We start from the raw sequence: 20,989 nt of genomic DNA, 5'->3' as shown, positions 1-20,989 counted from the left end.
GAGCAAGAGAGAGAGAAAAAAATGAGAATCAAGACTGGGTCCACTGAAAGACAATGGTGGCTTAGACAGACTAACTAAGGTGAAAGGTTCAGTACAAAAATCTCTTACTGAAACACCAAGTGTGTGTTTAGGAATGGAGTTTCAAACATCCAGATTTACATCATGAAGCAAGCAGACCTCTTTCAGAATGTAATAACCAGGAATGCCCCCCTCACAAATTACTAATGCCAAATCACATTGGAACTGAAAAACATGTTGCTCCTAGATAAGCCTCACTGGGTTAGATGAGGACAAAGAAATGTCCATACAGAAAATAGTGGATCCAGTGAAATTCAACAAAAGATGAATAAAAGAACAAACTCACCTGTGCTTCCTTCTCCTTTCATTGCCCTCATTAGCTCATTAGCTCTCTCCTGACAATGAAGTGATTCTAGCAGATACAATACGTAGTCATCAAACATCAAGTGAATAAGGTGAAAAGACCCTGGTAATAAAGTGAACAAACAAAAAAGCCATTGACTGTCTCAATACACTCATTAAACCAATGATTACAGTATTCAACACAAACAGTAGAGGAGGACTGCCTCCATATGGTACTGCTACTGAAGTATGTCTCTTGCTGAAGGTAAAAGAGGATAAAAGTAAACCCAGGGTCCAGCAAACTCTGTTCACTCCTGGATTTATACAGGCTTATATGACCAATTATTGCTGTTCCGATTACAGCTGAGAAGTGGGACTTGACGGAGTTTTCTTCTCCTACATCAGCACTAAAAAATTTAGACAATTACACTACAGTGGAATTGTTTGCTTTTATCTAACGGTCCAGATATAAGGTTCTGACAGAAGCAGAATCCTGAATTGGCTGCCTTAGCAACACGTCCTGGCATGAACTTTCTGAACTATCCGTGTCACTGGACAAAGAAATTAGAGACTAATCAATAAGAAGGTAGAAACAACCTTCCAGATTTCCTGATAGCATGCCTCCACTGCATTACCTGGACTAAGACATCCATTAACTGCCAAACATAGAGGCATTAGCAGCAATTCTGGATAACTTAAAGGGAAAGATTTGTGCTGAAGACTTCTCCTAGTACACCATCTTTTCCTAATCATCTATTTGAATCATATCATCAGCATAAAATTTGGCCTGTTTCTCTGCTTACCTCTGAAGATGCCCTTGATACTATTTCTTAACTGCCATGACAGGAATGTGAAAAACTTAATGACAAAAAGACTTAAGGGATAAGTATGGACAAAAGAAAATGTGGGGTATGGAGCCAAAAAACACTTTGAAAATTAATAGTAAAAGGATAGCTATCTGCCACAAATCCTCAAGTAAGATTTAGGTACAGATGGAGAACTTGGTAATGTTGTTAGGAGGAAGGACTGGGTGATGCTGTAGACTACAGTAATGGAAATGAAGCTTAATAGTTCACTGTAAGAATTTCTGCACTTAGTGATTCATATCATCCTCTGATTTATATATTTCCATTGCAGAAACAGAAGTATTAATGCTATTGCACAAGGCACTGGTGAAACCTCACTTAGATTATTGCATGTAACTTCAGTCACCCATGTTCAACAGAAATTAGTACAAGTTTAAACTGGTATGGAGAAGATTACCAGAAGGATGCGGGGAATAGAAAATAGATTTTAAATGACTAAAAATGCATGGCTGGCTTCATTTTGCAGAAAGGAAGTGAGTTGCTTCCTATAATTTATAAAGAAGGATACGTGTCAGGGATGGTGAAGAAATGTTTGCCCTAGAGCACACATAGCCACAAAAATAAATATGTAAGAAAAGAGCATAGATGCATTTCCGGGCAAAAATAGAGGAGCAAAGCATCAGAGCCAAGACATTGTGTAATGTCCTCCTGAAAGGGATAACATTTATCTGCAGAGGAAGACTGACTACTGTCAGGATGGAATTTGGTCAGTTTATACAGTAGACTCCGTGACACAGAGTACCTGTAATAGCTCCAGACAGGATTTGATCATACAATTGATTTTTTTTAAAGCTCCTATGTTTATACTTCCATGAAATATTTAAAACATGTTCATGTAAGTCACTAAATAACTCTGGCAAGAGCAAATGCAGTCACATTAAAATAGTAGCCAGTCCGGCAGCTAGCTTAAATCAGAGAAAGATCGTCAGCTGAGAGGGAAACAGAGATCAACTACTGCCAGACCAAAAAAAAAAAAAAATAAATTCAGATGTGTTCCTTTTAAAATTCCATTACTACAGTTTGAGAAAAAATGCTTCCATGGGAAAAAGGTACAACAATTTCAAATTCAATCAAATTTCATTATGATCAGTTCCTTCGCAGGAGAATTAGGTTTATCTTGGGATACTAGTTTTTGTCACAAGGAAGTATAACTACCCCTACTCCAACTTCTGTACTCAAACATACTGTCGAAGGGCAGAAGAAGTGGTTTGAAAGAGCCTATATCCTTATACAGTTCTAGCCGGCAGTTCAGCTTTCAAAGTGACTCTGAGCACATTCTTTTTCTTTGTGACCCGGATGGTCTTTGTGTTTCATTCTCTCACTTCATGCCTGCACGGCTTCTATTGTCACTGATACGAGCTGAGCGGACACACTGGGAGGTTAACATGTGCCTTTGTGTTCTTGGGCAAGGCAGCACAGAGAAAGGACATACGTAATTGCAACACCTTTGCTACGGGGAGGAAATCTTTGGCTGTTGGTGAACCTGAAGCACTGAATTTTTCATTTGTTTCACATGTCTATGCAAATCAAAATGGTAAAAGTTTCCCCAGCCTTTCAAGGGTAAATAGTGGAGATCTTAACTACTGCACAGAATTCAATTCAATTTAGCAGTATAATAAACAGCAGACCTGGCTGATCACCCTGTTACCAACCTTGGATTTCCCCAGTGGAAACCTAGATTACCAAGAATCTCCACAAATTTCTTGCTCTTCTTCTGACTACAGTTTTTCAGTGGGAAGTTTCTATTGACTTTAGCGCGTTACTACTGATAAGTATTTGTGAGGTAAGAAAAAGAGGCATAAACGCTAGCAAACTTAATGTAGTAGTATAAAGCTCAGGGTATTTGGTGTTTCTGATCAAACTCCTTGCTCAGCTTTAGTTAAAAAAAAAATTTAAAAAAAATTAAGGAAAGTTGCTTGTAGTTTCATAAAAATATTTGGAAGTGCGAAGCCTGAACACTGAATGCTAACAAGCAAATAACAAGAAACCAAGATTTGCTATTTTAAAAAAAGTCTTTGCTTTTGGGGGTTCTACTGCTTTATTTTGAAGACTTGGGGTTGGCAATACTGAATACAGCATTTAAAAACACTCCAGTGCCCATGTCATTCTTTTGAATTTCTCTCTTCCTCTCCTATTATTTCTCCCACTGTGTATTTTTAAACACTGCATAGAGTTTTTGAGCCCAGAATTTGTGTGAAAGGCACTAGACAAACAAGTTGTTGGTACTGAATGAATACAATATTCTTACATTTTTGAGTGGAATGAAATGTAAGCTATAGCGTGAAACCAGTATCAGGGCACACATTTCAGCTACACAGTGAATACCTTTTCAGCACGATGTACAAGAATTTAGTCTGCATTTGCATGTTTTTCACATGAAACTCTTTGGTCCTTTCAAGTATATTTTTAAGTACTGAAATGTATCCAGCTGTGGCAGGCAAACCATACACTTCTTTAGGAAAAGGTAAGAAGTCATTCAAGAGACTGTAGTTACAATAATAAATAGCATTTGACTCTAATTTTCAGGAGTTAAGAGAAATCATGGCAATAATTACCCAGCTAACATACAGTAAGTATCAGCAGCTATTAACAGATACAGCAATTACACGTAAGTAGCAAAACAACAGTGAGGTTTCCAGATCTGGAGAAAGTCATGGAGCTTCTATTACCAATTAGTTACTTTATACACTGGATGCATTACCCAAACACTGCCACCAACTGTGCCTTTGATATGCAGACAGGAAGGAGGGAGGGAAGGAGGCAGGAAGGCAGAGAGAAAAAGGCGGGGCAAGCAAGAGAGAGAGGAACTTTTTTTCTGCCAGGGATTTTTTCAACCTGCCCATGCCACATGCTTAAAAACTTTGCAGGATCAAATCCCTGTGCCAGCCAGCCCAGTACCCACTATTCCATCTTCCTCCAATCAGATTTCTGTATTATGTATTTCAAAGGTAAAAGTATACTGTCCTGTATATAGTAAAGATTCCATTATTTAACATGTTATTTTACTTTAAAAAAAAAAATCACACTGTGAGCATTTGAGTCTCTATATTGCTAGAAGTGGAAAAAATAATTAAAAATGAGTCCACTGAAACAGTCTCAAATGCAGTAAAAGTGCAAAATTTTTTATCTAAGTTAAGAACAAAGGTACATAGATGTAAATATTTAGAATAGTAAACCAGTCTTTCTTTCTCTCCATAGAGTTCACTTAAATGCTCACTTCTAGCTGAAAAGCTAGAAGGAACTATGTTAAGCACAGAAGAGTTTTTGCCATCTAGGTCTGAGCTGTTTATGTTCAGGAGTTACTCTTTTGGAACTTGCACAACTCTAATTCCTGAACAATATGTCAAATGTCCTTGCAGTGAAAGAGTAGCATCATTAATACAAATTATTATAAATTTGTGTCCATGTCTAAATAACTCTTTGGGGAAAGAAGGTAGGGATAGCCCAGGCTTCTGCTGGATAGGATGAGGATATAGTTTTGGTATCATTCTCCCCTTTGAAAACATGAAGGCTCAGATCTCTTCCCTACCTCCACTGGCACTACACCTGAGCAGGGAAAACTGCACCCTGTATAAATAAGGGTTAGAACAGGGACTGAACTGACACCTGTCTTTTCATCTCCCAGGAAAGAGCTCACCTAGTAGGCTGCAGACCTCTGCAGCTCAACAAATGGTTACGTGATTTGCACACAGTGAAATAGTTTCAACAGAAAAGATGAGAAAACTCTCCCACAGGACAAATCCTCTAGCCCTTTGGTTAGAGGTCTTGTTCTGACAGTGATCAACACTGCTTCAAGACTGCTGAGGCTGGCAGCTGTCATCTATGCACCAGAATGTGGCATATAGATGAAAAAGAATTCTCTTTGATTTTACTTTTTTAAAAATAAAGGTTTCTGAATTTGATTAAAATCCCAAACTGTCTCAGCTTCATGCTGAACATGGTGATTTTTTTTGAACTCTTGCTTTGCCTACCCAATTGAAAAACAGTTATTGATCCAGTTCTAATTATAACAGCACATACCTATGAAAAATATATCAGCTATGACCAGCACATAATTTCCTTGTTATATATTTCCCTACATAACCTGTTTTATAGGTTATATATAAAAATATCAAATTCATGTCCAAAGGTGTGGGTCCATATGAGAAGGAGACTCATGCAGTTATACACACAGCTATACCTAGTGAACTAAAAAGGAAAAATACCCACACAAATCCTACAAACTTAGCTGAGCAGTTAAAGTTCTCAAAAATGAGAAATTCAAGAATCAAATTTATAAGACGCAATAGGTAAGCTATTTTGGTAGATCTGACCTATCATATTGTAGCGGTTTCCAAACTCAAACCAACAAATAATTCTTAATCTTCTCATTTACTCTCTATATGGCAAGTTCATAAATGTTTCCATTAATAAGAAATCACAGCTGAGGATCACGGTACAGACCATCCAGACAACTGGTGGTCTAATAACTATTTGGGGAATCCCTGTTTGATTAAAGATGTTTTGGTGATAGATGCTCTGAAACGGAGAACGTTTGATTAGATTACAAACATCTCCTGAACAGGAATAAAAACAATGCTGTAATGTGCAATTCAATAGCAATAATGTATCCTTAGGGGCAGTTTAATGTCAGCATTTCATGACTTATAATGTGTAACCTCAACACAGCACTAATGTAAGATGTGTTTTCATTTGTTGAGTAGCACTGTGTTTCACAGGTTGGGGTTATGTCTGCAGATAGAAGTGTAGCAACCCGAAGTGCCATAAAACAACATTCATTATTTGTTCAACACTCGTGCAAAGGGGTTTTGGGACACTGAGGGAAAGTATACTGTTAAGCCTTACCACCTACTTTTATGCCATCAACAAAAGAAAAGCTGCAGTGACTCAAGGAGTAAATGAGTCCTAGAGGAGGTGAAAATTAGACGTGGCCAGGATACTAGTACTGAAAGCACAAGTTAGCAGATGGAAATCGTGACCATCTTGGGAACACTCAGTATCCTGATGTCTAAGGGTTACTCACTAATACCTGCTTGGAAAACTCTTTACAGTGGGAAGCCAACAAAAGTAATTTCAGATTAAAACATAAATACAGATAATATTGTGCCTATCTCTGCTAGCATCTGAATTTATGCTATTAGATGTTTCTATAAGTGTAAAGGACATCAAAACTCATCTGGCAGAAAACCTTGCAGTTGTTCAATGCAGTGCCTTCATAAATTCATTCATTATTAATCTTCTACTAACATATTGGGACAAATGTACATTTATAAAAACCATCCCTCATTCAAAATCTAGTCCCAGGTGATTGCAAATACTCACACTCATGACACAGCCATCCATTTTCAATCATTCCTGTTTTTAACTGATTTTAATCTGAACTGTTTGTATCCCAGGATTCAAGACAAAGCCCTTTTTGAAACTGTGAAATAAGCAACATGCTTTTTAATTTAAAAAGTAAAAGTCTGTTTTTCCGCCCTGACTGAATTCTAATAGAGTGGAAGAGAATCTGCCTAGGGTACAGAAACACACTTATTTTGCAAATACTAGTTTAAAATGATATGTCCTTTAAAAGCACAGCTGGTGAAGTGGTTCACTGAAGAGCTTTTCATCCACTTCAGGGCAAAGGCATCTCTCTTAGCATAACACGTGGCCAGAGCAGATTGGGTAACCAGGCTTACTTTGAACTGAAGTGCATTAGAGAATGCTCTGGTAATAGACTCCTCCTACTAACCTGTGGCTAATAACTCCAGCTACTACCTAACAACAAACAAAAGAAATGTTTTCAGCTCCCCTGGCTAGATCTTGAAGACAGACACCTGTCTGAGCATTATTTCCAAATGTAAGTAGCTGCAGTTCTTTTTCTAAATAGAGCCTTGGACACGTGAAACCAGTTATGTTTTTACTTAAACTGTATGTTACAAGCCAGGATGAAGGTATTTTTTTGTTGGTTTTTTTTTGACTGTGGCATGCAATTATTACAGCAAAATCAAGGTACCAAAGCTGGGTGCACTGTGCAAAGTCATGTCCCGAATCACGCGAGTGCCAAAACAGGACCACATCAGGAGGAACTGCTGAGCTACTTTCTTCAAAGAGCCTTGTCTCTTGGCAGCTACCTGCAAGAAAACAGATATATCTGTCAAGGAGAAACTTTTATTTCTACCTCCTAATGCAGACAAATGATGCACATATCCATCTTCTTTTTTATACTGAAGAACTATTTACCGTTATCTTTGTATTAAACTACAAACTAAAAAACAAATCAAAACAACCTTAGACAGAACAACATCTTGTAACCATATACTACCTTCAGAAAGAGGAAATCATAAAGTATTATTCAACACCAGGACTGAAGGAACTGCCAAAAAATTGCTCTGACCTTCATCTTAACTTAGTTACTCTTATGTTCATTCTTGCTTCCTAGTCAAGGAAGCAATTTAGAATCAAGAATGCTTGATCCACACTGAAAATTTATATTAATATTGCAATTAAAGTTTACTGTTGAATATAAATTTTTTGTTCCTCCATGGTTTTATTTTCATGAATTCACATATTCATTTTACTATGAAAAATACTTTCCAGAAATCACACATGAGGCATCAGCTCATCTTTTGGGATAGAATAGACAAGACAGAATAAAGCAGAATCCTGAATGTGAGCAGTTCTCCATGAAAACTGGTGAGATGTTACCCACTGCTGCTTTAGTCCAGTTTATTACCAACGCCTAGCTTCCCCCCCCCCCCCCCTTCTGTTTTTGCTAAAAATCTATGACCTGTATAAAGCTCATAATGCACATAAGTGATTCAGGTCCTTACTCCTGCGTACCAACCTTTACAACACATCTGTCCACCATGGAATCCAGCCACTCGATGTACGACTCAATGGGGGACTGTTCCTCCAGAAGGTGATCAAACTCCTGATACACTGGCGGACAAAAAAATATAGCCCACCTCAGTACTTGGATTCCATTTTGAACAAAAGAGAAACAAAACACAAAAAGCTGCTGGTAACATCACAAGTTTGCTGTGCTTTTCATGATACATTGCTCAGCTACAACAAATACATCTTTCTTGGTGCTGACCCAGTAAGTTTGCTTGGTCTTTTATCTTGTTTCTACTGAAAGTGATAGAGTCATTGGAAGTGGTATTTTAATGTGAGCAAATCACAACCTACTGTTTAAAGTTAAGCTTTTGATTTAAGCTTCAGCTGTCCAGTGTGCCCGGAAGTGAAACGTTTATGGTGTTCTCTACGAAGAGTGCGAAGCTAGGCCTTGACCCTGGTGGTGAAAAAAGGTCATGCATGAAATTGATTTAGAAATGCATAAAGAATCTTCTAAGCACCAAGTGGATGAGTATTGTTGATAGGGTTCTCATCTGTATAATGCTTTAGTTGCAAAAACATGATTTAACTGCCACAAATCATCTATTTGCAACGCCAGACACACACGCACAAAGAATTTCCATAAACTTCTACTTCTTCAAAACAAATTGCTACCAATGCATAAGTGCAATACTTAATTTATCAAGAAATGTTTCAAAAAGCAACCTGTATACTTTTAAAACTCTCCCAAGTATACGTACTTGTATTTAAATATAGAAGGTTAAAACAACCAAGTAATTAAACTGCAGCTCTTAAAACTGCAGGTCTCTAGTTTATTTATGAGAATCAATGGCTGGAAGACAAAGATTCATGTGCTTTGACACCTTAAGAAATTATTCTTCAATTCAGCTAAGATAGAAGACCCAGCAAGTCAAGAAGAAAGATACTTTCTACCTGCTGTGTTACAGGATGATCTCAATGTGCTATGCATTTCCATTTATGTTTAGTTATAAATAACAGGGGGAAGGAATTTCCCACCATAGGAAAGATAGTGAGAGAGGTAGAGAAGGCAAAGTTTAGAGATAATAGCTGGAGAAGTGAGCCATAGAAGCTGACAATAATGAAAAGAACAAGCTCCCTGGTCTCTAAGTTGGATCAGCAAGATGAGCAGGAATGCATTTGCTTCACACCTGACTATAATTTTGTTAACTTAGGCTTGCAAAAAGGCTGGATGCCAGAAACATTAGCTGGGGAAGAAGGGAAATAATGATGTTTGAGCCATCCTTATCTTGTTTCATTGTTTTACTGAATGGGCAACCTCCCTTTATTCAGAACAGAATCACAGAGAAATCTAAATTTTGTCTCCATACCTGAATATTTAGCTGGGAAAAAACCCTGCCTGATACAACAAATTAAGTAATTCATATGCTGTGCAAAGAAGGGAGCAAGAGTGGAAAAACAATTCAGTTGCCTGCTTTGCTGCTGGAGCAATGCAACTATGTGCAATCTGGGAAAAGTAACTGCTTAGCTTTTAGTGACTGTTTAAAGTGCCTCAACAGGATCTGAGAAAGAGGGAGGAAAGAAGAAACCATGTCAGAGACATCTACCGTAGCAGAGCAGGAAAGAGGTTCTCCTATACCCAGTGATTTTTCTCTGTTTCTCTCAAAGCTTGCTTGTAGGCTTATAAACAATTATTTTGGTTTTCCAGTTACAGTAGCTAGAAAGTGTACTTTCATGATTATTAATACCAAGAATGTGAAAGCAGCCCTTAACTACATGTCATATGGGTCATACAAAATATGATCTTTTGAAAGATCTTTGGCCAAGTAGAATAAACATCAAAGGAGAAAAAACCCATCATCTAAGTTCTAGAATAATCTCTCTGTATATCTGCACACCTCAGTGGAATCCCATCTCATGATGAACATTCATATTAGGTTACCATTTCTAAGCAATTGCTTATTGGACCACACAGGCAAATAGACCAAAAGATATTCAAATCCATTAGCATTCAGGAAAATTCCATTAGATTTTATTACACTTATTTTGTATTTAAGTAGTTAGCACATACATATACAAAAAGCTTTCCTAAACAATAAGTATTTTCTGAACAAGAGTGAAAACTGTTGCTGCTGCTAAGGATGTTAGCTTTAAGAACTCTTTTGCCAGCAGGAGGATGTTGGGTAGTTGGGTAGATATTGAAAACATAAGATGACTGAAGGATGCACCCAGCTTCTGGACTCCAGTCTTACTATATGCTACCTGTTGCCACATTAAGATTCCATCTCCTCTAAAGGGGAGAAAGCCACATTAGAAAATGAATCAAGGGTTAAGAATGAGAGGAAAGAGTACCAAATACCTCTTGCTGGAAAACAGAGGTAACAGAGAATACGAGGCCAGTCCCTAAACTGGGGAGAATATTTCTAGTGTTAGCATAGTGGGATAAGTGTCAAAGTCAACCTGGCAGGGTCCAGTGTACATGTGAAGGTGTCACCCCTCCTCTTCCCAGCCACTCACAGAAAGTGTAACCTTACTAGCAAACCTACACTCTGAGGGCTGCCACAAGTGGTTGCCTGTGTTGCTCCCCATTAGGGCTGGTTCTGGATAAAAGATGGCTGGTCTTCCTCAAGTGAGAGATGGCAATACAGGGAAGTGAGGTTATGAACAATGCTAAAGACAAAGCTGGTCAACTCTGGTGCCTCAGAGAGACAAACTCAGCGTGCTTAGGGTTACACCTAAGCTTACAACTCTGGACACTTGCTGGACAGTGCAATTTAAACTTTAAATTTGCAAAAGATCTTTGACCCTAAAACCAATTCGCCAACATCTCCAAAGTCACTTTTCAGTTCACGTCCTTCCCTTTACTAGGCAGACTCTAAATCAGCCAGTGAGCTTGCTTGATATGGGACTTCTGCTTAATCATACAAGTTCAGGGTGAAAGCTTACTCCATGAAATGACCTTGTTTATGAAAACACACATGGACCTTTTCATAAATAAAATTTACAAATACACACTGTCAAAGCCATTAAAAAGGCAACTCTCCTGCAGTTCTACAGCAGGAGAGATTGGACTTTATCAGGTTCAATGGTTTAACTGATAGATTTAGTTTGCTCAGGTTTATAGAAAAAAAATCCTCCTGAATTTGTGTATGAGTTTTGTGCCATCGGCTGTTCTGGATGCTAGAAAAAAAACTAATTAATGGAAGAGTGCCCAGATCTATGCCTCAAAACATAAGACCTTGACAAGGCTTTGGCTTACACTTTGAGAAGTATCTGTATTTATCTTAAGGCTCAAAACAAACCAATGGCTGCAGAAACAGTGTTACTTTCACTGAGCTTTGTTTCCAGGAGGAAACCAAGTTCACCTGGCTTTATCTGAGGGTTCTGCTCTTACATTGTATGATGAGTTTTCTGTGTTCCTCCCGTGAGTCCTCCATAGTATAGAGGGTTTGTTTGGTAATGCTATTCAGATCCACATTCCTCCAGTCTTCCAGCATTTGAAATGTGATGTCTGCACTGTGGATCACTGTTCTTGATGCCTGTAATCCAATCCAATCTATTCATTAGTTCATGGTTTATTAGGTTAAAAATAGACTTTATCCCCTTTTACGCTTCCTTAGCTAGGCTCACTAAGCTGATTCTCCTCATGGACCCCCACCCACCAACTTGATGTCTTATGGACATTACAAGACCCTCTAACCACAGAGAACTCCCAAGTAATTTTGCCTACTAAAATCAGGTGCAAGTATTTTGATTGCATCCACCACAAACCCTGATGAACAACCCTAATCTGGTGGTGCTGTTGCTAGACTCTCAGTCTCTAATAGCTGTGCTGGTCTTCTTCACCAGCTTCAGTTCAAAACTGACAAGCAACAAGAAAAATCAAGCCAAAACCAAACCCCACTCAGGTTTGCACCCTCCCCCTCTCCCAAACTATGAAAACTCCCATTCTTCCCTCAGCCACATGAAAAGGTTAAAGCTCATTTGTTTCCACATCACATCTGCTTCTTGGTTGGTGAAGATGGGGGTCTGCTGTGAATAATGGGGAAGATGGACTGGGACAGTTAAGCAGTTAAGATAACCCACACCAAGGTTATCAGCCTCCCCAGGGAAATGATGTATTTGAAGATTCCTTCATGTAAGTAGACTGTTTCATCCCAGGTCTGATGAAGACAGTCATGGTCTGTGTATCTTGATTTCCTCTGAATCCCTATGGACTTCCAAAGCTCAGTGATGATCCACCATGTTTGGAGAAAGGTAGCAGTGGTATCACTGCCTTCACCATTAAAATAATGGAGGAAGAAATCTACAAAGAAGTCCTTGCAGGAGTGTTTTTCCCCCACAGCTTCTTCACCACTCACAGAGGTAACCTGGGGTGTTGGGTACACTTACAAAAGTGGAACTTTCAGTGTGACAGAGAAAACAAACTATCTGCTCCAATACAAGGGTGAAACGTTCATTAACTCAATACATTCTTTCCCTTTTTATACTACACAGAATTTGGCCTCATGATTTTTTGATAGGTAATTGTGATCTAAACTAACTGGTGAAAAACAAACACTTCACTTGCTGTGATTGCAAGACTATTTCTGTTTAAAACCTCAATAGTTCAACTGTTTTGGTTTTTACTAATTTGCATGATTTATAATATACAATTAGCCTTGGAATTTCTTGTCAGACATATAGAAACTTTTTTTACTTTGCAACTGGCCTAATACTACCTGTTCTGAAATCAATGGAATGTTTCTCATTTATTTCCTGGAAAAGAACCATCTCTTCAAATCAAATAATAATTTTGTTTCATAAAAGCACCCTGCTGAATTTAATGATCAGGGATTGCCAGTTGTCTAGAAAAGTATTTTTTGTTGATTACTTTGATTTTGTAAAGGTGGTCAGAATAAATACTGGAGACAGACTGCTTAACACGATCTCTTCCTCTTTGAGTAAAGTCCAGCCTACCAATTCATAAAATTATTTGAAAAGTCAGTAAAAATGGCCTTCAGCAAACTTGAGTAACTGAAATATTTACTTGGCAGAGATGATTTAGTGATGTCTGACGACGGAGTATTTGTGAGAATCTTCTGGACACTGCAGGAAAGAAGAGATACATATTTACATACTGTGCTAAATAAAGAAAATTACTTCTGAAATTACTAAATTAAAACAACAACCAGAAAAATAAATCTAATTTCTTATATACAGTTGTGACTACATAAAGTTCATTCAAATAGCTCAGATTTAACTGAGTTTAAACCTTGACCTAAAACCTTAAATCTGGATGTTCAATCAGTTTTACAGAGGCGTATTACAGCAATGATTTATAGATGCTGAATAATGAGGTGACAAGAGAAATGTTGAGGACAATGGAAGAGCTTTGCTTGTTCAGCATAGCAAATTTTCTCTTGATACACAAAGGAACTGAAGACCAGAAAGAACTATTTAATAGAAAGAAAAATGTTGGTGCAAGAACAAGTGGGCATAAAATAATGATAGATACATTATGTGTGGAAATCAGAAAAGGTCTCTAAGTGTTAATGCAAACAAGGTTTGGAGGAGTCTTTTGACTAGACTAGGATGAGCTAATATCTGATACAGTTTCAGGTGGAATTTGACCAAAGTTTCTGAAAGAGATTACGTGACATACTAATATGCTATGGGGTAAGATGCCCGGGACGTACTTGCCAATCGTCTGCTCTTATTTTAGCTTTTTCCAAGGACCTTGTATTAAAATTATTTCCTAAACTTGGAAAATGAACTTAAAATGTTATACTGTGCATCTTTTGTCTGAAACCTCTGACTTGGGAAATGCAAACATGACCAAGGCTTGCAATTACTCCTGTCAGTACCTCCATTGGCTGTCCACACTATCACAAATTATGATGAGGAGGGAACAATTGCAGAAGCAACAAAGGCTCATGTAAAAGGTAAGATGCACTCAAGTTTTCCCTTACACTAAAGTCACCAAAGAGTTGCAGATCTATCCAAACAAGCCTTAGATGTGGCCACAGAGCAGGTTTTCCCTCTGTACTCTACACAGAGGCAGTTAAGGCAGTTAAGGCATACAGATGGAGAATGACTAGAAAGTGTGTAGTCCATCTCTTCCTCTGTCCCTATAAGATCGGAAAAGATTTTGCTGTTGCAGATTCTCAATATTTTTGAGATGTGATAAAGCATATTCTCAGTTCTGACTTCGTGTAACTTTTAAAATAAATTGGTAAACAATGCAAAAACCCGCTAAAATTAGTTGTTCCAACTTACAATCTGACTGTTCTCAGTAAAATATACACCTAATTTTCCACGCTGATCAAAATAGTTAATCCTTCTCCTAAATTAGTTTTTTTTTTTTTTCCCTTTAACTTTGTGGTGTGGAATTTAGTGCTCATGAAAGGCAAAGAATTGAGAGCCGTGAAATAAAGCAGGCTTTATCAATAGGTGATGTGCACTGCAGGCATCTACAAAGCACGTCTGAAAAGGACTAGTGCCCTTTCCTGTGGTGACAGGGTAATTTGATCTCCTTCATTTTTAACTCTGGCACTTTTTTCAGTAAGGGCCTCAAGCTGTATTCAAATTGTGCTAGCCTAAAGGTTTGTTTAATAATTTTCCTTGCCTCATATCATCACTAATGCTTACTTACTACCAACAAAATTAATTTCTTATCAGAATCCACAAGAAAGAAAAAGCAAATCATCTCTTTCTGAGCAGTGGCTCATTTCACTAAATGAAATTGGTTATCATGAACAAGTGGAGACTGTAAGTGAATGCAAGATTTATAATGCTGACAGGTTTTAATTCCAAAAAGAACACTAGTCTCACTTCCAATTAATTTGTAATCAATAAGCACTATATACATCCCAGGTTAATAGGAAAAAGACTGGATAATACATACATTCAAATTTGATATTTCGTAGGTTTTCTGGTAAATCGTGGAGAGCTACTTTCAGCCACTCATCCAGTTGCTTTGCAAACTTCCGGATCACCTGCGTCAAACTGAAAAACCACTACATCAGACCATATTTACTCTGTGCTTTATGCTACAAAATCTGTGCACATGTGAAGAGTGTGAGTCAATTATTTACAACTCACTATTATGCAGAGTTACTGACGTATTTTGGTTTGTAGGCATGAAGAAAAACTTCTGAAAACATTTGCAGGAAAAGGAAAAGGTATCATCATGTTTGAAACCTCACAAAGAATGAAATTCTCTGTATTGCTTTGATACTTACAAACAGTATTCTTAGCTTGAAATAAAATCATTCCCACTCTGTACAAACACAAAAACATAAAGTCACAACTGTTTAAAGAAGACAACAGATCAAGCTTTGGATTTCAGATCATCTGTGCCCACATTTATACAGATGTACACAGGGATGTACAAGTGAAAGAACGACCAGCTATGCTGCAGGCTGGAGCCAGTGAGTGGGTGATATGGGAAGGAATTTCCAGGCCAAGCCCACACAGACAGGGGAAGTAGGGGTGGAACAGGACCTGCCTGCTTAGCTCTGTACAGGACAGGAACTTTTCCAGATAAGTGAGATTTCTCTCTTCTCCCTTACTACCATGTCCAGACAGCTCCATCATTTCCTGCTAAACTTGGTAGGCTGCTCATTCTGCCCTTCCTCTTGGAATTGCTCAGTATAAAATGACAGTGTCCAGGAACAGTTGCAGGGTGTTGTGCAGGGGACCCTAACAGTTGGTTTTGCCAGGCTGAGCCGCACTGCCTGTGGCAATACTCGAGACACACAAACAAGAGAGGAAAGATGCAAGGAACTTTGCCTCTCTCAGCCAGGCAGCTTTTTCTGTTTGTACACCTAACACACTGCACTGAGAACAGAGCTAGTAAAATAAACATGGCCATAGGACTGCTCTGCTCCATGCAGACACCTTAAGAGGACAGGGGATGGATGATAACTACTGCACCCACTAAAAAGCAGCTTTTCTGGACAGCCAAGATTTGTTCCCAGGAAGACCCTCAGAGGATTCTGGCTGAGTCAGCAAGATTTACTTCAGGAGCTTCCATTGCAATGAGACCCTTCTTCACCCCCTCCAGTGCAGGCTATGGCTTAATAGCCACAATCTGGCCCTTTATATGCATTACAAAAGTCTATATTCACACTCAAGTCTCTCCTTATTTGCTATGAAAGAACTAAGCAGCTTGAGAAAAGGACTGCTGTTCTGTTTAATCCTTCCAGTGCAATAGATTTGGGGGGGGGTGAGGTGCAAAGCTTGTAAAAATGTACATGTCTTATCAAGGAAAGCCCACGCTTATAACAGGTTTCTTGTGGAAAAAAAAATACTTTGCCTGCCAGTGAGCATAGGAGAGTGGAACAACATCTTGAAAACATTCACCATGATTAGGGACACCTTTAAAATCTTGAGGGCCAAATACACAGCACCATTAAGAAACTCCTAGAGCAATATTCCTAATAAATTACTCAACCTCAGGAACACGTCAGTCAAATAATACTAATGGTATACCCGTGTATTTAGAAAAAAATCAGTTTCCTGATGCTCATATTAGGAAACCAAAGGGTAAAACAGGTTGACTGCACTCAGTGATTACACTTTTTGCTATAAAATGTTGATCTCTGTCCTGCTTTACCTATATAAACAAGAATTCTTGGGCTCACATGAGCTCTAGGTAGGAAGAAAACAGCTGAGATCTGCCACATGGATTGAAAAAGTGAATTTATCTTTGAAACAAGAGAGGCACATGCTTCCTAATATTATTAAAGTGATCCTAAAATAAATGTGCATCTGTTCTTCATAGGATAGTATTTAAATTAAACCAGCTTGTCCAAGACTTTACAAGCATGATGTTCATGTTTTATACTCCTGGCAAACAGAATAACAATAGGGTTCCAAGAATGTATACAGAGAGAAATGCCTAAATATGCATGTGAGTATTAACAAAAGGAGCAGCCAGGCCAGCTCCTCTTGTCACTGTAATTCAGAATACTGTTATGTTTTTATCCCAGAGGAGCAGAAAAGTGTGTTCAGACGACAGTGTGGCACTCTGCAGCCTGCAGACTTCTGACATTCCCTGAAAGTTGGGATGTTACTGTTAATTTGATGTTAACAAACCAAGAAGAAGGAGGTGTCCTTTCTCAGACAAAAATTAACTAGTTTTTCACAATACAAGTCTTGTTAAAATTGGAATTTGTCTTCAGGAACACATCAGATCTTCAACCCCTTTGAATTGACTTTGTGAATTAAACTCAGGAAACTGGCGGCAGCAAGCAGATTTCTCAGAACTGGTGCCATTCTGGAAGAAAAGACATACAGCAAAGACAGCTGAGGTAAACGTGGTCGGTGCTGATAGCTGTACTGACCTGTCAGGTAATGCTTGTAGTACTGTTGGCATCAAAACTCCAGAAATTGCTTTGTACAGAATTGAATCACAAACTCCCACTATATTCACTACAGTTGAAGAACCCAATACGGGCAGCATATGAGGAGGCATCCCTTGCCAAAAGTGCAGAAGAAAACTTTGAACCTGCAATCACGAGAAGAAGCAGGGATGTTTAAATTAGAATAATCAAAGGCCACAAATACCATTTTCTTTAAACAATCCTGCTTACATAGCATTTGTTTCAGCCCCAGGTGTGGACTGATGGTGTACAATGCAGGCAAGGCATATTCCTTAACTAGACAGGCTTATACTGTAACACAGCACACAATGGGATAACCAACCAAAGGGCGAGAAGACACTCTGAGTTGGTGCCAGGGTGTCTTTGTGTTACTACAGTAGAGAGACCCATGAGAACCACCGTATTTTTACCTTCCATCAGTGGCTGGTGAGTGTAACTCTTTGGCTTCCACATGTCAAGCCTTTTTCTCTCTCTTTGCTCTCTGTCCCTGTATACAAAGGAATGCAATCTAGGGCTTGGTGTAGGGAGGGAGAGAAGGATAGCACATGGCTTACAGAGGTAAATATACCATTTTCTGTCTTCATTTTGGAAAGAAACACTACACTTTTGGATTTCTTCTTTCCTCCATTATGAAGGAAAGAGGAGAAAGAATGGAGAGAGACAAAAAAGAAAATGGGGAGGAGATTTCAGAAACAGCAAAATATACCTCTGAAAATTCTCATTTAGGAAATAAAGGTTATTTCTAATTACTCAGTGAATGATATGGTCAGTTCTAGAGGAGTCAGAACACTGGCATTCATAAATGATAACCTTCTGCACGCAATCTGTGCTGAAATAAGTAATCGGACCAGGTACAGTAAAGAATATTTGCCATTTATATATTGTTGCTGCTTGTCCCCTTCCCCGCCATAGATCCTGACTCATTCCCTAATAAAATATAACATCTCGCTGTTAAGTATTCTGACACTCATCCAGCAACATTTCCTAAATATGTGTCATCTATTTCTTACATGGAAACACCTAGACTGGGTACAATGACTTAAAATAGCCTCAGCTTTAAAGGAAAAAGAGTGTGAGAATTAAACATTGAGAGGAAGAAATGCAGGGAATTTCTTAATGTTGTTCAGAAGGCAGAATCAAAAGACTCATTTCCTTTGATTTTTTTCTGGGAGCTGGATATCATATTTGAATCAGGCCCTCAGCATCTCTACAGTCAGATTTGTTTTCCTGAACTGGAGGCCTTCTCCACATGGAATATAAAACTGATTGCATTCCAGTAATGTTTTATTTTTCAGCTCTAATTGCACGCACTGCCAGAAAACTCTCAGATTCAGTTAAATGTGTAGCAGATACAAACATTATCCATTTCTAATGGATAGTATCAACTGCTGAGCAGTGTTTGTGTTCCTAGCTGCACTGCAGTACAACTAAGCAATCAGAGACTTCAGAACGGCTTTCTGGGATATCTGGGATGTTGTAGGCATCCCACCACCCTGGACCATTGTTGCTAGACCAGCAGAGACCACCATTTTGGTTGTGGCACCTGCCCTGGGTTTGTGCTGAACACTCAGAAGGATTCCTTCAAACAGAGCTCAGTCCCAACTCAAAGATTAGAAAAGTGGTGGTGGACATACTTGAGTTGTAAGAACTGGATTGTCCAGCATCTTGTAAGAGGATATTGCTACCTTAATCCTGCTGGAGAGTGAAGAGACAAAAACATTCTCATTGCTTTCATTCCTCTAACTTGCACAGTGTTGTGAGTTTTAACACTATTGGTCACTTTCTATACTCAAGTATAGCCATTGTTCATTACTCATGAAAAGGATCTTCCACCACAAAATTGTAAGTAAGTTTGTAATATCGCATTCAGAATAAGCTTAAAGATCTGTTAATACCTTATGTATCATTAAACTACAACTGTAGTTTCTAACCATACCTCATCAAAGTTTGCTCTTATTACAGTGTCTAGTATTCTTTGACAGTGAGTTCTATACATCATAATAAAGGTAGAAACCTGAAAAAGAATGAGAGGGAGACACACAAAAGATCATTCTACTTTAAGAAATCTGCTTTTAAAACTATCAGAATATAGAGAACAAAAAAGTAAGTTTTTTCTTACCTATGCACAATTGCAAAAATAATGAAATCGGTTAAAGTCTAGTTAGATTAGTTAGATTAGCTTTAAGATGAGTTTTCTTCTTAAAAGTAAATTCTCCCTTTGAATTCATGGATTTTTCTATGTCAATGGGGATTCTTCAAATATAAGAGGAGCAAAAAGCCTCAGTGAGATCAAAGACGAGAATGTGGCCCTAATTAGGACATAAAGAACTATAAAACCCTATTCTTTTGTCCACTTTACATTGATACTACACATGTGAATAGCATCAGAAAACTAGCAAGCTCAGCCAAGAGCAGCCAGAGCGCTTTTGTCATATGTGCAGATAGGACTCTCTTAATTTCTAGTCTACATGGATAAGAAATGCACTTGGTCCCTTCTCTGCTCATAAAAGCATCAGAACTGTTTTTCAGTTTGACAAATGTGTTTGCAGATTAAAGAGCTATAACATATTTAAAAACAGTTCCCGTCAAACCTCACCTGCTGTATGTAATGTAGCTTTAAAAATAAGTGTGCATGAACTTTAGAAATATTGTACAGCTAATAATGTCAGCTGCCTATTTTAAGGGAAGACATTTCTTCCTATTAGATGAAGTAATTAAGTCCCCCATAAATAAAGTCAAAGCATTATTAAACTTACTCTGATTTAAAGTCTTTATATTTTAGATAAAGCTTTCATCCAGAGCAGGGAAAAAAACCGCAAGACAAGCTGAGAAAAGATTTCCAAACTGTTACCTTCTCCTCTGGCAGACTGGCTGGCAGATTTAGATCTTTGACATTTGGAAACTCTGGCAGTAATGTTCCCAGTTTGGATCGTGGTGAATACGCCACTGTCTGTTTGGTTACTTCTTTTTTTCCTGTTTCGTTGACCCAGGCTGCTCCTTTTTTAGAATACATCACATCATAATACTGGGAGTTTTCTTTCACTGCAATTCCATAATAGTGGTACCTGATACACAGAGGTGTATATTTTATAAAGCAGATTGTTTGAAAATTAAAAATAAATACATAAATAAAAAGGGGGTAAGAGAAACTGATAATGCCAATGATTTCTACAGCAAAACAGACTGCTTAATAGTTTATACATTATTAATAAGCATTGATTCAATAGCAGAACACTGAGGTAATATATTGGGCTTCCGTTTTTCATTCCTTTTGGTAAAAGTAGCTCTCTTCAGAGTTAATAAAGCTGATTCTGTTGCAGGGCAGGAAAATAATGGACTTGCCTTTTTTGTTCCTTATTATTAAAAAAAGAAGCATCCTAAAGCTACTTGTTGGCAGAGCTCTGCTGTGCAGTTGTTCCTTTAGTTTAGCAATAAGCAGAGGTACAGACCCTCTGGACTGGCCCTTCTGCTGTTATTTCAGCTCCCTGATTCTCAGACTGTGGAGGGCTGGTTTGATCCCTGAAAAGCATGAGTCTTTATTGCAAATGAGTTGATTAGAAATGTTTCAAAAATTGA

The 20,989-nt window shown here is 38.2% G+C and overlaps 1 protein-coding gene across 4 annotated transcripts in view; it reads right to left on the bottom strand.

Annotated features, from left to right (window-relative positions):
- RFX4 (regulatory factor X4) overlaps window positions 1-20,989 on the bottom strand; it is a 93,200-nt gene that overhangs the window by 22,740 nt on the left and 49,471 nt on the right. For 3 of the 4 annotated variants that reach the window (XM_030480455.1, XM_030480458.1, XM_030480454.1), the window contains exons 6-14: window positions 20,265-20,478; window positions 19,350-19,427; window positions 17,375-17,538; window positions 14,932-15,032; window positions 13,075-13,133; window positions 11,440-11,584; window positions 8,056-8,150; window positions 7,225-7,342; window positions 365-484 (exon numbers count right to left, since the gene is read on the bottom strand). In XM_030480455.1, the coding sequence (XP_030336315.1) occupies window positions 365-484; window positions 7,225-7,342; window positions 8,056-8,150; window positions 11,440-11,584; window positions 13,075-13,133; window positions 14,932-15,032; window positions 17,375-17,538; window positions 19,350-19,427; window positions 20,265-20,478 (1,094 nt within the window). The remainder of the gene's footprint in view (window positions 1-364; window positions 485-7,224; window positions 7,343-8,055; window positions 8,151-11,439; window positions 11,585-13,074; window positions 13,134-14,931; window positions 15,033-17,374; window positions 17,539-19,349; window positions 19,428-20,264; window positions 20,479-20,989) is intronic. The other variant, XM_030480457.1, reaches the window with a different exon arrangement.

Source organism: Strigops habroptila, chromosome 3, assembly GCF_004027225.2.
Source record: "Strigops habroptila isolate Jane chromosome 3, bStrHab1.2.pri, whole genome shotgun sequence".
Taxonomy (NCBI): domain Eukaryota; kingdom Metazoa; phylum Chordata; class Aves; order Psittaciformes; family Psittacidae; genus Strigops; species Strigops habroptila.
This window is presented reverse-complemented; position numbering and strand designations above follow the sequence as displayed.